The sequence below is a fragment of the Lycium ferocissimum genome, unplaced genomic scaffold (assembly GCF_029784015.1).
Source record: "Lycium ferocissimum isolate CSIRO_LF1 unplaced genomic scaffold, AGI_CSIRO_Lferr_CH_V1 ctg1758, whole genome shotgun sequence".
In the NCBI taxonomy this organism is placed as follows: domain Eukaryota; kingdom Viridiplantae; phylum Streptophyta; class Magnoliopsida; order Solanales; family Solanaceae; genus Lycium; species Lycium ferocissimum.
Window position 1 is genome coordinate 155,047 of NW_026717283.1, and position 18,656 is coordinate 173,702.

At 36.7% G+C, this 18,656-nt stretch overlaps 2 protein-coding genes across 2 annotated transcripts; one reads left to right on the plus strand and one right to left on the minus strand.

Annotated features, from left to right (window-relative positions):
• The first annotated feature begins 10,903 nt into the window (after window positions 1-10,903).
• LOC132042731 (glucan endo-1,3-beta-glucosidase-like) lies at window positions 10,904-13,015 on the plus strand. Its single transcript, XM_059433260.1, has 2 exons — window positions 10,904-11,158; window positions 11,960-13,015. The coding sequence occupies exons 1-2, from the start codon at window positions 11,068-11,070 to the stop codon at window positions 12,922-12,924; spliced, it is 1,056 nt and encodes a 351-aa protein (XP_059289243.1). The 5' UTR covers window positions 10,904-11,067; the 3' UTR covers window positions 12,925-13,015.
• A 2,771-nt stretch (window positions 13,016-15,786) lies between these two features.
• Window positions 15,787-17,509, minus strand: LOC132042730 (fe(2+) transport protein 1-like). The gene is made up of 2 exons (XM_059433259.1): window positions 16,561-17,509; window positions 15,787-16,254 (listed from the first exon to the last, which is right to left on the minus strand). The coding sequence occupies exons 1-2, from the start codon at window positions 16,720-16,722 to the stop codon at window positions 15,949-15,951; spliced, it is 468 nt and encodes a 155-aa protein (XP_059289242.1). The 5' UTR covers window positions 16,723-17,509; the 3' UTR covers window positions 15,787-15,948.
• Between the last annotated feature and the right edge of the window lie 1,147 nt (window positions 17,510-18,656).

Below are 18,656 nucleotides of genomic sequence, written 5' to 3' on the forward strand. Positions count from 1 at the left end.
GAGATGAAACACTTCGATCCCTCCAAACCACTAGCTTTGAGCATGCTACGAGTCATTGGGCAAGCAAGAACAATAACATTTGTGGATGGAACACTAAGACTTTTCTCTGAGGCCATCACAGCAATAGATCTCAGAATTTGTAGATTTGATTTTGGAGATAAAGAGATGAAGGGCAGAGTTGGTCCCACTAGGCGTGCCAAAAATTTGTTCGCGATGATTTTTGCTAGCAAAAAATAAATAACTGCAATCATAAAATAAATATGAGGAAAAAAAGCATTTTATTGATTATTTTGTGAGTACAACTCTGGATTTATCCCTTGATTCTAATCTCCATGTTGTTCGCCTTAATTCGAGGGCCAATGTAGCATCTTTCTCGAACGAAGGATAGACTTTTGTAGTGTTGAATCTCGGAAGAGCTTTGAGCAGCACTTTGGATTGTTCTTGAGGGAAGACGTCTCTCGAACTCTCCTTCTCGTTGAAGACCTTTGGAGAAGGCTTATGTAGATGTCGTTGCTCTCCTTTGCCTCTAGTCAAGATGTTATGCACCTTTCAAGATATCTTTAAAAGGGGATGTGTGACCCCTTTATATAGGTGTGAGTTAGAGCTTGAAGGTATTTTGGTCTCCAAGTAAGTCTAGCGGACCTAGGGCTAGAAAGACATGGGTTGGGCTCGCCTTGTAGAGGCCCAATTTAATGGACAAAACCAGATGTAGTTTGAATTTCATTCAAGTCATCTAATTCTGACTTAAATAATTGATCCGACTTTATTAACTAAAATTTGACTTGGTCAACATGAACTTAGAACTTAATCCAAAATTTGTATGGATTAATTCAACTAAAAATTCGATGTCTGCAATATAATCTATATATGAGGGTTGTAATATCCTATTTGGCCAAGCTTCTAAAATCAGCTTTAAAAAGTGGTTTTTCAAAAGTATTTTACAAAAGAGTACTTTTGGCGAAAAACGCTTTTGTATTTGGCCAATTAATTTAAAAAGTACTTTTGAGAAGCAATTAGTGTTTGGCCAAGCTTTTAAAAAGTAGTTGTAAGTGTATTTTTCTCAAAAGTTTTTTTCGGTAAAAGCTATTTTTTTTGCTTCTGAAAAACTGTTTCTGCTACTCCCCGAAAGTACTTATTTTCTCACAAAAGCTTGGCCAAACATCTCACTTTATTTAAAATAAGCACTTATTGAAAAAATAAGTATTTTTGGGGGAAAAATAAGCTTGAGGTAAATATGCATCTTATATTGTACTTGAAGGAAGGAATGGGTCAAGTTCCAAGCGCGGTCAACATTATGATTTTATTTCATTCTTCACTATTTTGAGACTTGAGGAGCTTATTTTTGAGAGTTTACGAGTAAGGATTTCACCAACAAATTTGGGGTAAGCGATTGAAACTTAACATTGAATTTAAATCGTGGATTTTCCTAAAGATTCAACATTCTAGAAATCATATCTATAGAATCATTGTTTCACGATTTGATCTAGCAAACACACTTCAACTGAAATCTAAGTATAGTTTTGAACTGGGTGTTATGAGTAATCGGATTATGAAATTTATTTTGTGCTTTTAACTATTGACCCGAGGGATGACTTTTGAATTGACTTTCCGTTGATGTTGACTTCGAATTGTCCTAAATTTTGGGCTAATATGTATAATTTCGGCGGTAATGCATATTTTGCATAGATTGAGAGTCGTTAGGCAAGAAATGACAAGAGACGTAAGGATACGACTTTAGGTCAAGTTTGATGGGGAGATAAGTGAGTCTTTCGCTTCTTGTTTTGCTTTCTTGTCAACAAAAGCATGTTATTTCAGTTGTCAGTTGTGTTTAAATTACTACAGTCAAACCTCTCTATAATTGTCATTCGTTATAACAACATTTCACTATAACGGCCTGATTTTCTCTAGAACCGATTTTTCATGTTATATTTTACTTCTCTATATCAGCATTCTACCTATAACAGCAATGACATTCATTATAACCGTACACTCTTTGTAAAATTACCTCTCTATAATAGCCATACTCAAATATTGTGTAATAATATTCTGTAAAAATATATTATGTATAAAAATAAAATATTAAAATATTTATGATAATCATCAAGGGAAAACTATTGAATTACTTTTTTGCTGAAAGTTTGAACAAAAATCTCTGTCAATTCAAGCGTTATATTGTCACGAAGAGATTGGAATTTACAAAACAACCTACAATTGTAGAATTCTTACGTCAAACTTGAAATATTTTAATTTTCAAAAAATTTTAAATGCATATATTCCATAGATTTTAATTCCTCATTGGTACGGTACAACTAGTTGTGGAGTTATTAGTCACTTTAGTTCTTAATTAATGAAATATGAAAATTAATTGAGATATTAAATTTAATAAGTATTTGTTTTCGTTATAACATAAAAAGTACAGGAAAATTTAAAAAAAAATTACGTACTTTTGTTTATAACAGCTAAATGAGATCCAAACATCAAATGTCAGTATACATGCATAACAGCACCTCACTATAGTAGCCATGAAATTTTCGGACAAACACTGTCATTATAGAGAGGTTTGACTGTATCTAGTTTTTGTGCGGGGCAACCATGAGCGAGATTAGTTATTTTAAAGTACCCGACATTGGTCACGACGGCCTTAGCAATTAGCATGTGTACGTATTTATACTCTTTCATGATATTTTTACCAGTTATTGATAATATCTAGCATGTGTATCTAACAGTTGTTAGCAGTTGATGATATTGAGGATGTCTAATAGCATTTGAGTCCGGAGCCAAAAGGGTATAAAAATACACGGTATAAATTAAAAGGGGGCGGCCAAAAATTTACATACCAAAAGGGGTATAACGTGGGCTGATCCACGTTATACCCCAACATTTTTTTTTCAATTGTCAGAATGTTGAACCGAAATAAAAAAAAAAAAAATTTAGTAAAACGTGGAGGGATCCACGTTTTACAAATATATTTTGTAAAACGTGGATCCCTCCACGTTTTACAAATATATATTTGTACTCTCGGATCCCTCCCCGACTCTCATTCAGTGTTGCCCTAAATAATATCATCTTCTCTTCCGCCTCTTCCTCCATCTTCAACTTACAGAGAATTTTGATCTCCTTTTCCTTCTCCTCCATTTATTTTCTTTTAAAACCTTGCGGTTACAGTCTAATTTTTGGAGTAACTTGTTCATCCTTATCTTTTGTTGCTATCTAAATTAAGGTATTTTTTCTAACTCATATAATTGTATATTTCTAGTAGATGTAGAATATTTGTTTGTCTTATATATCTTAATTGTTATTTTTTATTTGTGTTATTTTAATGCGTATAAGATATATGTTTGTCTTATTTGTGTTATTTTAATTTGAACTTAAGATATGATTGTTAGAAGCATTATTATATAAAAGGTCGATTTGTTTAGTAGCACTTTTGAAGAAATTTGTTGTTATGTTATTGTTATTTTTGTGGATTGGTATATAAAATTTGGTGATTTGGTGACACTCTTATCGATAATACATGTGTTTCCTTTTCAATGGTCAACTGAATACTTGTTTTCTCCAATTAAAAATTAGTGCGCTTAGATTAATGCCTCAGTAGCCCAAAATAAAGATACTTAAAATGTCATGATAATGCTTTATTATATGGGACCTAAGTCTAAGTGGGTGGATAATTATTTTATCTATACCTTATAGGCATTAATGTGGTCACTATCGTGGTTTCTAAATAAGGCGAATGGAAGTCGACTTTATCTGCTTGATGCATATTTGTTCGCTAAAATTGGAATAATAATTTTTTTTAATAGTAAATTACTCCAAATAGCTTGCTCTGGACTTTAATTTTTTTTTTTATCTAAGGTATGGAGCTTCCACGGGTATGCGTACATCCGGGGCTAGAAGTGTATGATGTGTTAATACTCCAGGAGAAGCATCGATCACAGGCTGTGTGGGATGGTGCCTTGACTCCACGTGAGGATGCCTATTTCCACGCCGCGCGGATACGAATTTTGGAAGCACGTGAAGCGTCATCCTTTGCATCCTCGCATCCTTGACTACTTTGGCCTGTGTGGATTTAGGGGAGTAGTAGAGGTAGGATGTGTATCATATGATTGGGCAGTCATCACTGCACTTATAGAGAGATGGCGTCCTGAGACGCACACATTTCATCTGCGTACGGGTGAGGCGACCATCACATTACAAGATATTGAGATCATGTTTGGCATGGTTGTTGATGGTAATCCCTTGAATAATGTTAATGCTAGATTTATAGATATTGTTGGGTGGCAACAATTAATCCATGAGCTTATTGGTTGGGCACCCGGCCTGGATTGTTTTAATGGTGTTAGTAGGTTAGAACTAAATAAATTAATTGAATATGTTAGAGGCTTAGATGACATTACGGTCGGACCCCGAATTTGTTGTGTGGCGGGTTAGGTTGTACTTGCTATGGCTTTGTGGCGGCACGATATTTCCGGATAAGTCCGGTGACTTACTTAATTTAGACTATTTGCTTGACATGCGTGACCTTGGAGCAATGAGTACACGAAGCTTGGGGAGCGTACGCATTGTCATATTTGTATATTTGTTTATCGCGCTTCGTTGAGGAAAGCCAAGGATGTGTGTGGATTCATTTCCTTATTGCAAGGTACGTGACCTTTAAAATTATATAATTTTATTTGGTTGTCCTATTTGGTAGTTATAAGGTTTTTATGTATTTATTTTAAATTTTTAATATAGGTTTGGGCTTGGGAGCGAATTATACCGATGCAGCCACCACCCAGGCCACCCTTGACCACACACGGCTCTTGCGCGAAAGTGGACTCATCGTAAAGCTGTGAAAATGAGGCACGTGTTGTGCTACCCATATGTAGGGATGTATTGGACAACCTAACAGATGGTCAGGTATTTTATCATAATTATGGTTGTTAATGGCGTTTTGATATAATTGTTACGCTTATGTGTAATTTATTTATTTTATTATCATGTAATGTTATGTTCTTTCTATCGTAGTTTGTGTGACCTTATTCGGAGGCCATCATTAATGGACTCCCCGAGTCTTGTCGGCAACAAGATATTTGGATGGCGAAGGTTCCCCTTATTTGTAGGATCTATCGAGAGTGGCACATGCCGGACCGCGTTCTCAGACAGTTCGGTAGGAAGCAACATATTCCTGGACCATGTGCTGAGATTGATCCTTCTCATTACAAACGTGACAAACGGTATGCTATAACAGTGGAGGTTCAACAAAATTTTGCACAGACGGAGCTTTTGTGGGAAAATCGTCGAGGGGTGAATCTTGTGATATGAAGCGAAGACCAAGTCATTATCGAGTATTTTTATTGGTATCGACGTCACTCGCGCACTTTTATAGGAAATCTGCGCATAATGTGCCTAGAGGATACCAACACATGGCGAGCATGAGGCAGTACGTACATTACATTCCATTAGATGTTTGATGTCTTTATAGGTGTCTTAGACCACTATCAAATCTTGTTATTTATTCATTTTTTTTTAGGCTTTAGGACATCAAGAATCGTACAGGTTGGCTCAGCAGACTATCCAAGATCCAACCAAGTCTAATGATGTGAAGGAAGTAGCACGTATATTTAGCCGCATTAGTACGTGGTCCATAGCCGCTTTGCCTCTCCGGGGACGATGTTGAGTTTTCGCCGCCGATTATACACCACGGCAGAGTATGTTGAGCCGCCTATACCGAGCAAGTGCCTGCGTCAACGTCCTAATGTACCAAGACCAGCGGCGCATGGTAGAGGACGCCAATCAGGTTTTGTTGCAAAACGTTGGCCAGCCAACGTTTTGCAACAATTCATTTTGTTGCAAAAACGTTGGCCTGCCAACTTTTGTTTCAGCAATCCGTTTTGTTGCAAAACGTTGGCCTGCCTACGTTTTGTAACAATTCATTTTATTGAACTTGGCCGGCCAACGCAGCAATAATTGATTCTTGAAATTTTTTTTACGCTAGAGAATCCTTGCAGTCGTCAAATCACGCATGCAGCTGTAAAAGCAAAATAGTATTGGCACAACAAAACGCAAAACGTTGGCAGGCCAACGTTTTTGCAACAAAATGAATTGTTGCAAAACGTTGGCAATTCATTTTGTTTCAGCAATTCGTTTTGTTGCAAAACGTTGGCCTGCCTACGTTTTGTAACAATTCATTTTATTGAACTTGGCCGGCCAACGCAGCAATAATTGATTCTTGAAATTTTTCGCGGAGAATCCTTGCGGTCGTCAAATCACGCATACATTTGCCTGTAAAAGCAAAATAGTATTGGCAATTTGTAAAATTTTTATTGTTAAAGGCGCGGGAATGCATGCGTCGTCAAATGCGCCATGCAATCGTCAAATCAAGCATGCATTCGTAAAATCAACAATAAATATATTTTTTCAACATAAGCATTATCACAATCAAAGGTCCGTGAATCATTTGTTTTATATACCACTTCTCTCTTGCATTCACCAATAATTTTTACATTTGTATTTCGCATTTCTCTGAAATTCTCCACTTCTTCCTTGCATTCTCCACTTTTCTTAAACATTTGTATTACGGTGAAAATACATGGCGGAAAATTATGTAAGAGTTAACTTATATTGGGGTGGTGAAGTTGTGTACGAAGATGGTTCGGTGAGATATAACCGTCGTGCGGAAGCCGTACAAGGTTTCCAATTTCCCTCAAATACGATCGTCTACAACGTGTTTTCGAAGCAAAATGGCCATAATCGATCCTAACCTTTCGGTGGTTATCACCGGACGATATCCAACATCAATTACGGCTAGGGAATTTCCCATTTACGAGGAAACTCTTATTTCCCCCGATGACTCCTTATCGTTATTTTTTCGAAGTCCTGCTATATTTAGCAATCATATCAGTATAGCGACACTTGACATGTATGCAACTGTTGAACGCTCTACTAATATTGAAGCACCCACTGACGATGAGTTTGATATTCGGGATACTACGTATCTTCCGCTATGAATATTGGGCTCAAAGAGGTACACTTCAACAACAAACAATGATAGGAGTTGGTAACCAATCACATAACTTTGGTTGGACTATGCGAGAAGGTGATATTCCTGGACCGAGTAGTGCTCGCATTCAAAGTGAATTAGGTGGCGGGAGTATAGTTCGATATCGCCCTATCAAGTAGAGTCATTTACATAAAGGTAATTATAACGATGTTTTTTTCGCTTAAACTAGGAGACTTCTAGCTAGTTGTTTAGAGATTTGAACCTTGAATTTTTCTATGTTTGTAGGTGTAACGATTTTGAAGAAAATCCGTATTAACTCAGCTCACACAAATTGTTAGCAATAATGATGTAGCTAATGATCACTCCGGTGAGTCGAGATAGTGATATCTCATTAGATCACACAAGCAGACGTACGATGATCACTCATCGATGATGATGGTCATTCTTATGAAGACATTTGCTCGAAGTGATGGTAACGTTAGCTACCATTCTAATGCGATTCCGTATTTGGATAACACGAAGAAGGCCGGATGATTTTGATTTCATACGAGAGATGACGGTCCGATTCGATACGCACCGTGGGATTGTAAAAAACCTGAATTTATCAGATCAGGTTAGTATGGTGGCGATGAATATTCTTTTTATTTGTTGGTCCATTTTTACGGGGTTGATAATTTTCCTTGTATTATGCAATTAGGTATGTTATTTCAAAACAAGAAGGAAATGAAACTTGAGCGAGACAATATTGTCGAAAGAAAAGAAAGAGTTCATTTGTGATCAGTCCAAAGGTAAATTTTGGAGGGTTATTTGCAAGCGTCATATGTTGGGATGTGAGTGGATGATCCGTTGTAGAGAAATTTCAAGTGGTATGTGGAAGGCAAGCAAAGCGGATCTCCACCACGGTTGTCTCACGGATGATTACAGAAAGGATCATTTCAATTTGAACAATCACCTAATTTTACTACGTTGATACCATATATTATGGTCGATCCATACATCAGTATTAAGTCAGTTCAGGAAAAAAATAAAAGGATTGCATTTGTTTACTCCTAGTTATAGAAAAGCACAAAAGGGGCGTAAGAAAGCTATTGAAATGGTATTTGGTGATTTTGAAACCTCTTTCAAGACATTGCCCCGATACATGGCTGCCTTAAAATATTTCAATCCGGGGACCGTTGTTGAGTGGGAGCACGAATCAACTACAATGCAAGGTGAACATCTTCAAGTTTCTTTCCGGGCTTATAAACCAAGCATCGATGGATTCAAAAGTTGCGATCCGTCATCTCACAGACGGTACTCATCCGTACGGTAAGTATGAGATGAAAGCTCGCTAATTGTTGTTGGAATTGATGCGAACAATAACATTTTTCCACTGGCATATGCTATTGTTGCACGTGAGAGCTTTGGGTCTTGGACGTGGTTCTTTGTGTTATTGTGGAGACATATTGTTCATGAGAGACAAGGAATTGGACTTATTTCGGACCGTCATCGTGGCATCTTGCAATGTGTCCAAACACATGATTGGTTACAACCACCCATCCACACACCATAGGTTTTGCGTTCGGCATTTGAAAAGCAACTTGATAAAAAGTTCCTCAAACGGTGACCTTGAGAACCTAATGTGGTTGTGCGGCTACAGCACCGAAGAAGAAATATAAAATGAGGATGGAACAAATCAAAACAATGTCACCTCCAAACAGTATCCGTGGTTAAAATCTCTTCGGAGGGAAATGGACATTGCATAAGGACAACGGTCATAGGTGGGGGGCTATGACAACGAATGTCTCCGAGTCTTACAACGGTTTATTGAAGAAAGCTCGTGGACTGCCCGTTACTGCCATGGTCCGTTATACGTTTAAAAATTTTGTTGATCGGTTTGTTGAGAGAAGCACCCTTGCTGATTTGTTGATTGCGGATAAAAAGTTTTGGCCGCTTTGTTGAAAAGAAGTTTGATGAATACCGGGGAGAGGTCCCTAAAGCATACCGACATGCAGCAATACAATGCAACCGAAGGGGGTCTTTGAGATTCGACATTTGCACACGACGGTAGGGCGGAAATATCCATAAAGTCTCTGAGAGAAGGGAAAAAGTGTTCGTGTGGGAAATGGAGAAACTACCATATGCCATGTTCACATGCAATTAAATTTTGTGATATCCGCGGAATTCAACCAAAGGACTATGTTAGCAAGTACTACGGTTAGCGGTGTTTTACAAGCAAACGTACGGTGGAAATTTTCACCGTTGGGTGATGAGGCATATTGGCCACCTTCTCCATCGGTTAATTGCAAACACCGAATACGGCGAACTTCAGGAATGCGGACTACAACTAGAAGGAGGAATGAAATGGATATAGCTCCTACTCGTATGGCTAGAAAGTGTAGTACGTGCAAGCAAACAGGCCATAACAAGAATCGCTGCCCCAACAAAAATCAGTAGTTATTGTTGCTTGTTGGTTTTTATGTTTTTTTCTTAACTTGTACGATTGTTGTTTCCTTATGTACTCTTCCAAGAATATATAACATGTCTTGTGTCGTTTAATAGTTATCATGTAATTTAACATTTATTACTTAGTTAATGTGTGACGTTTATTTAACTTATATTTTATTTTTTATTTACGCTTGCATATATAACACATATTTAATTATTATATGTGTTAAAATATTTATTGGTGTTATTCACTAAAATTAACTATATGCTTTAAAAATTAAAAAAATCAATAAATTTTTTTTATTAAAAACATAGCCGAATATGATTTAAATAGAGATAACGTCAAACAAAACCCTAAACCGTGCGTGAAAAAACTAATGATTTGTAAAACGTGGAGGGATCCACATTTTACAAAATATATTTGTAAAACGTGGATCCCTCCACGTTTTACTAAATTTTTTTTTTTTTTTATTTCGGTTCAAGATTCTGACAATTGAAAAAAAAATGTTGGGGTATAACGTGGATCAGCCCACGTTATACCCCTTTTGGTATGTAAATTTTTGGCCGCCCCCTTTTAGTTTATACCGTGTATTTTTATACCCTTTTGGCTCCGGACCCAATAGCATTTGCTGATATTTGAGACATTTGTTTTAGTTGTGATATATTTCACTTATTTGTATTGTATTGCATTGCATTTGGGGTAAAGATATTGGGATAAGCTATCTCGCGCACCTATAGTAACCCAACCCCTCGTCCTGTTCCATGATTTGAGATTTCTCAGAGGTTCTACTAATTTTTTAGGACTTGTTGAGACCTGAGGGACTTGGGTGAGTATAGGACAAGAAAACCACATTTTGGGTAGTGCAAATTTAATTTTTTTTCTAGTGCATATGTAGTGTTTCGTGATCACAAGAGGTTGAGATCGCGCTAGCCTGGGCTGTAGAGCATTGCGTAATTAAGGGTTACGATTGCACAGGGTCTTCTTGGATTGCTCTTAGCGATCATGTTGCACCCTGTCACGATCCCTATGGAGACCTGAAATAGTATAAAAAGGACATAAATCGGGAATTGAGTTTATTTCACCATTTTTGTATTAGGGGAGCTCGAGTTGAGGCAATTCAAGTAAGGATTTTCTCTACAAACGTTGGGTGAGTATTCTAAACATCTATTTTGATGTATATCATGAGTAATATTCACAGATTATTACACCTATAACACGGATTAAAGAAGTGAAATAAATATTGGGGGATTTTGGCCTACATTTAAGAATATGTAATTGGGAATTTGAACATCATCGAATTGAGGTAATTCGTATTATCAAAGTACACCTAATTGTGTTCTCATGTGTCATGTTGTGATTACCCAAACAATCATCATGCAGATATCTTAAATGCGATCCATTTCTTTTCCTATACAATTCCATACATCCATCACTTTTGAGGTGGAACTTCTGCCAATTTTCTTCATTTGTGACAAAATTGAACTATTATGCCATGTAGTGCCTCACTTGTTATGCCTGGATTCTCCAGCTTTTTTCTTGGTCTTCTGCAAATTTTCTTCATTTGTGACAAAATTGCACTATATAAGAGGCAACTAGAATGCTTCCTCAATATAGAATTCCAAAGGGTTTTTGGGCTTAATTTGTAAGCTTCATTTTTGCTATGGCTTTGTGCTACTTGTTCACTAAAAAAGGCTTTGCTGCAGCTGTACTTCTACTTTTTGGGCTGTTGATGTCCAGCGACCAAATAACTGGTCTCTTTCTTTCTTTCTCCACGCATACACACGCCATAGGCGAATTCATAATTTAGAATGGTTATTGATTGATTGAATATACTTCTTTCTTTCTTTTTTTTTGTATGTATATATGATTCCAGCTATATTTATGTTAATTCTGGTCACTCAAGATTAAAGGTTGTAGGCAGGTACCCACAATCGTTGTAAGGAAGGAATGAATCAATTAAGTGTAAAAGAACCCTTTTAATGGTTCGTTCATCTCTTAACCGAAATCCACTTTAGTTGACTCGTCGAAACCACTTTAGATCCGCTTCTAACACACGCACTCATCTTACATAAATTGACACGTACTTTCTACCCGTTTAAGTTTTTTTCATGGCCTTAATTCACCATATTCCATCACTATGTTGATTGTGTACCAAAAAATAGGTTTGTAAATAATGAAGCCTAAAACCTCCGCAAATTGCAAATTGCAACTTTTAACTTCCACAAATTACCCAGTTTTTTGTAGTGGTGCCCCTAGCCCCCTATCAGAAAGCTTACTTTTATGGGTGAATTTATCGAAGAAAGGAAAGTGATTCTTGAAAAGAAAAACGCATTTTTTGTTGAAAGATTATTTTCAACTCATGCATATATCATATTTCATAAGTCATGTAAGGTTGGTTAGGTCGGTCAAGTAAGGCATCGGTACCGGTCCGTCTCACCAAGGTTTTGGGCGCCACAAATTTGGTTTCAGAACACTATGTTTCACATGTCCTAGGGAGTCTATGGATTATTTTTTACACCATCTGCTAATTTTTCTTTTCCCTCAATGTATAGGGGCATATTCTAATATTGGAGTATGCTATGGAAAAATTGCCAACAATTTACCATCAGATCAAGATGTCATAAACCTATACAAGGCCAATGGAATCAGAAAGATGAGAATCTACTCTCCAGTTACAAACATCTTCAATGCTCTCAGAGGAAGTAGCATTGAGATCCTTCTTGATGTTCCAAATCAAGATCTTGAAGCACTAGCCAATGCCTCAAAAGCCAATACTTGGGTCCAAGACAACATAAAAAATTATTTCCCAGATGTTAAATTCAAATATATAGCCGTTGGAAATGAAGTTGATCCCGGTACAAATACCGGTCAATATGCACGATTTGTTGGTCCTGCCATGGAAAATATTTACAATGCGTTATCAGCAGCAGGATTGCAAGATAAGATCAAGGTCTCAACCGCGACATATTCGGGGCTCTTAGCGAACACCTACCCACCCAAAGATAGTAATTTTCGTGAAGAATTTAAGGGTTTTATTAATCCCATAATCGAATTCCTAGCACGAAATAACCTTCCAATCTTAGCCAATGTTTACCCTTATTTTGGCCATATTTATAACACGGTCGATGTCCCACTTTCTTATGCACTATTCAACCAACAAGGAACAAATTCAATAGGATATCAAAATCTTTTTGATGCCCTTTTGGATTCTTTTTATTTTGCTATAGAGAAAGCCCGAGGACCAAATGTGGAGATTGTTGTATCTGAGAGTGGTTGGCCTGCAGAAGGGAACCCTTCAGCAACTATAGAAAATGCTCAAACTTATTATAGGAATTTGGTTAATCATGTAAAATCAAGGGCAGGAACTCCAAAGAAACCTGGAAGGATCATAGAAACTTATTTGTTTGCAATGTTTGATGAAAATCAAAAGGAAGGAGCAGTCACAGAGCAACACTTTGGACTCTTCTATCCAAATCAGACTGCAAAATATGATCTCAAATTTATGTATAGCGATTAATTAACAAGGAAGAATGCTATGTTTTCCCCATCATATGCAAATGTACCTCTCTTTTATCTCTAATATATTCAGGATACATTTATCAATGTTACTTCGGTACCTGGCTTCCTAAATTCTAAGAAAATGATACTTATTTCACTGAGCTTCTTATTTCTTAAGTATCAATTGCTAAAAGTCTTGAAAGCGTAATTTGCATATTTATTTGTAACAGCTTAGTCCACTAGTGTTGTTTTGCACCTTAGACTTAGGCTCACACGTTTGAATTAAAACGTTTCACTAGGGTCTAAGACTTGTTTCCTTATGTACCAAACATCTTCCCCTTGTTACATACTCTCCCCTTAGAGAATCAACGTCCTCTCTGAGATTTGCCCACCATCATCTTAAAGATGTGGGATTTTCCTATACTCAGTTGAAAGCCGAAGACCTTTGGCACATAGGTACAACACAGTTAACTGGAAGTGGAAAAGGAGGTTCGAATATCTACCCTGAGAAGAACAATGTTCGGTGTGAATTCTGCTAAGTATTTAAAAGGGCACACCAAAGATGTTTTTATAGGCTGAATGGTTATCCCTTAGATATCAAGTTTAAGAAGAAAATCCATCGACCTGCAACAAATCAACTTGGGAATGAAGTCATTCACGAAGCCCAGCTAGTTGTTACAACTGCTGCCACACTAATTGTTACAACTGCTGCCACACCAGTGTTTACTCAAGAACATCACGGGATGATTTTGAGGATGTTGGGAAAGGGAAAGCAAGTTCAGCTTCAAGCTAATACTACAGGTATAATAACGCGTTTATGTTTCATAGAAGTCATGAAAATGAACAATATATACGGGTGCTTCAGACCATATCTGGCTTCAAATTTAGAAACCTTGGCTAGTTACAAAAAGGCGTCATTACAAGAGGGAGCTAAATGGCATTTGCTAATACAGTATCACATATTGGTGCTTCTTTTGTGTTTAATGACCAGGAAGTTCATAATGTCATCTTTGTTCCAGAGTTCAAATATAATCTCTTACTAGTGTCCAAACTAACTAATGAATTAAAGTGTTCAGCGACCCTTTTTCCTGATTTTGATATGTTTTAGGACATTAACAATTAGAAGGTGAAGGGGAATGATGATTAAAGAGGATCAAGGAATGTATATCCTGGAGGTTGAGCAAAGATATCATGCTTATGATGCAACTGAAAATTTTATTGACAGTATAAATGTAGCTAGGTAGGATTTTAAATGTTTGGCACATGAGGTTAGATCATACACCTGTAGATACCATGAGAAAAATAAAAGGATTGAGAGGCATATCTGTTAAAGCATCACAACTATAGAGTGTGCGTCCTTAGACGAAGCAAATAAAACTGTCAAGTCCTTTAAGTACTTCCTTCTCCTTTCCTTTAATCCTCACTTAGGTGCAACGAATTTAAAATTCAACAATTTGAAAAGTACTAGGAGAGTAGGAGATCAAACTAATTACTGTACATTATTTTCACTACTCATAATTACACACCAAAGATGGAAACAATACTAGAATGAAAGTTTGCTACCCAAGGGCAGTTGGTGGTTTTAATGTAACAGATATAGCTGTTTGGAATAAGGCAGCTATCTGTAAACTGCTCTGGAACCTGTGCAAGAAGGCTGATTGGCTATGGATTCAATGGGTGCATTGCTATTATAATAAGCAAGGGTCTGTATGGAGCATGCCATGTGCGCAGGCTTCTTGGATGATTCAGAAGATATTTAAGGCAAAGAAGTATTTGGAGGAGGTTGGGATCACTGAGCAAGACCTTATTCAGTCAGATAAGTTCTCCATCGGGAAGTTGTATATACTGCTTAGAGGAAATTTCCCAAAAGTGTCTTGGAGGAGGTTGATTTGCAACAACCACGGTGCTCCTAAATGGGTGTTCATATTGAATATTGCTGCACATGGGCACTTAAGCACCAGAGACATGCTTGTTTCATGGGGGATCATTACAGACCCAATTTACCCATTGTGCAACAGTATGGATGAGTCAGTGGAACATTTGTTCTTTGAATGCAGATTCTCAGCTACTATTTGGAGTAAAATTTTGAACTGGCAAGGCATTACTAGAACTCCTTTCAAGTGGCAGTTACAGAAGAAATGGGCGTAAGATCACAAGAGCACAAGGAAAGCAGGAGATGAAGTATATAGAGTGGCACTTGCTGGATGTGTCTATTACATATGGAAGGAGAGGAATCCCCGAGTGTTCCAGAAGCAGAGGACAACCGGCCAAGCATTAGTTAGGAAAATCATACAAGAGGTGGTATTTAGATGCTCAAAGAGGACTAGACTAGATGGAAGACTACATGAACTGAACTTTTACCCTTAGGAATACTATTGTATATGTTGTTTTGAGTTATAGATAGGAATAGAGGATGCTTAGGATCAGGCGAGTGTGAGTTTGGGTTTTGCTTTACTTGTAAATATTTTCCCTTGGTACTACAATACGTCCGGTTACCAAAAAAAAATTATAGTGTTCAGCAACCTTTTTTCCTGATATCTATATATTTTAGGACATTTACAATGAGAAGGTCAAGGGGAATGGTAAAGAGGATCAAAGGCCGTATATCCTGAAAGTCGAACGAAAAATTGCATGCTTATTGTGCAATTGAATATTCTACTGACAGTACAAAAGTAGCTAGGGAGGATTTAAATGTTTGACACGAGGTTAGATCATACACCTGTAGATACCATGAGAAAATAAATGGATTCAGAGGCATATCTGTTAAAGCATCACAACTATACAGTGTGTGTCCTTAGACGAAGCAAATAAAACTGTCAAGTACTTCATTCTCCTTTCCTTTAACTTCACTTTCGTGCAACGAATTTAAACTTCAGCAATCTGAAAAGTACTAGGAGAGTAGGAGATCAAACTAATTACTGTACATTATTTTCACTAAATTACAGACCAATGATGGAAACAAAACTAGAATGAAATTGGAAAAAAAATAAAATAAAGGAGGACTAAATGCTTTCCTTTTTGCAAGAAAAAAAAAAGAATCGTTTTACGCCCATATGGCCATGACAGACATTCCACCAGCACCTAATAAAACAGCAAGATAAGCCCATGATTGAAGCTTCATATTATTCTGCAATGTGCTTCCCATAAAATCAGATGCAAGGAGATCCACCAGTGCCATGTAATTCAGTAGACCAGCTGAACATGCATTTAGCAATCCCACTACTATGAGAGCTGTTGGACTATTCTCACTATACACATTCGATAAACCTATTCCAAGTGCTATCCCAAATGGTGTTGTTAACGAAAAAAAGAACACTAGGATTGCTTTCATCTTCATACCGTATTCCGCCTGAACACGTAAAAACAAAAATTAGAGATATGTTACTTGGAATTGAGACATAAGTTATTGTCATACGTGATCATCTCTAATCGGATACTTTTCCGACACTGATCACATTGATGCAATACAGTCAAAGCTCTCTATAACAATATCGTTTGTCCCGATATTTTTTTGTTGTTATTGCGAAATATTGTTATAGAGAACATATAATGTAACATAACATAAAAGATCGGTTCCACAAAAAACACGAATGTTACAGCGAAATGTTGTTATATATAGAGGATGGCTATTAGAGAGAGGTCTGGTTGAAGTTACCTGAAGGATGCAACCTCCTAGACCCATTCCTTCAAAAAGTTGATGGAAGCAACTAGCAGCTACTAGCGGCCTAATGGTACATGGATTATCAGATGCTCCCATGGATAGCCCTATCACTACTGAGTGCACAATAATTCCTAGCTCCAAAACCTGCATTGTCATGACATTCAATTATTAAAGTGAATAAACATGAAAATAAGGCTTCTTTTGATATTCAGATAATCGTCACGATCCCAAAAAAAAAAAAAAAAAGGTCACATACCACAATCATCGTAAATACACTATACGACGGTACAGTTAATTTATACATAACAACATTGTAAGAAAGTAAAGTGTAATTCAAAGAACAATATATACGACATACAATTGTATAAGTTATTTAAATATGACAGACGATTGAATTGATGATATACAAGCAATAGACTTGTAATTGATGATTTCAGGATGCTCTTCATTTGTTACAACATGCTACATTGCTACTATATGGAAATATACTATAAACCCATGATTACTCAAAAAAAAAAAAAAAAAATTGTCTATCTACGTTAGCAGCAATGTTTGACCTGCCGCAGATGAAATAACCACTTGATTATATACTTGGCCAGTTATTTCCACCAAACTCGATCAAGAATTCAAAGCGGGGATATGGCAACGGTAATATTTAATATAAAGTAATAGTGAGCCATGACACTCATATTTCTACAAGACACTATAAGGTTATCCTTTTCTACTTTGATCAACAAAGCATAAGATCAAATATGCCGTGAGTTTGAAATTGTTTCATAAATTAGCATTTTTTCTAAAGTTCCGTCAACAAATTTCTTGAATAGGAAGAGGAATTACTTGTTTCTGAAGATGGTTAAAATAGATAGAGAAATTACGTAAAGTTTGAACTATGGAAATATTAAATTTGTTGAGCAAAAATGATAAAATTACAATTACAAAATTAAGTGAGTGTTATAAAATAATAAAGCAAAGAACAAGAATAATTGTAGAGAAAGAAAGAAGAGGGGAGAGTTCTTATTTCTCTTGAGGGATGAAATACAATGAAGAGAACCTCTCTATTTATAGGAGAGAATTGACTTGGTGCCAAAATCACAAACCCTAACAAACCCTAAAATTCCTCCTAAAGATAGACATCACAATATTATAATAATATTTATAACACTCCCTTGATGTCTATTTCGATAGATAATATCCTCATTAAAACCTTACTAGAAAAAACCCAAAGTGGGAAAAATTCTAGTGAAGGAAAAAAGAGTACATATTTCTAATAATATACATTTTGTTGCCTCATTAAAAACCTTACAAGAAAAACCAGTGGGACAAAACCTTGTATGGAAAAAAGAGTACAACATGTATTAACTCCCCCTGATGAGAACTTCAGTCCAAATATTTGAGTCTTCGCATTCCAATCTTGTGCACCATCTTCTCGAAAGTTGTTGTTGGTAGAACTTGGTGAAAAAATCAGCCATATTATCACTTGAACGAATACATTTGCACGTTGATATCACCATTCTTTTGGAGCTCGTGTGTGAAGAACAACTTTGGTGAAATGTGCTTTGTTCTATCTCCTTTTATGAATCCTCCCTTCAACCGAGCAATGCGTACGTCGCATTATCTTCATATAAGATTGCGGGTATTTTATCACATTTCAAACCACACTTTTCTCGAATGAGATGTATCATTGACCTCAACCACACAACTTCACGGCTCGCTTCATGAATAGCTATTATCTCGGCGTGATTTGATGGAGGTAGCCACAATAGATCGCTTTCGTAGATCGCGCAAGATATGGCAAGCACCCCACAAATAAATACATAGCCGTTTGAGATCTAGCTTTGTGTGGTCGATAAATACCTATCGGCATAACCAACAAGATCGGGACGCAATTGCTAGAATAAAATAAGCCCAAATCGATAGTCGCCTTTAGGTACCTCAATATGTGTTTAATTCCGTTCCGTTGTCTCTGTAGGAGCACAACTATATCTTGCTAACACATTACCGAAAATGCTATGTCGGGCCTTGTGGTATTGGTAAGATACATTAGTGCACCAATTGCACTAAGATATGGTACTTCAGACCAAGAATTTCCT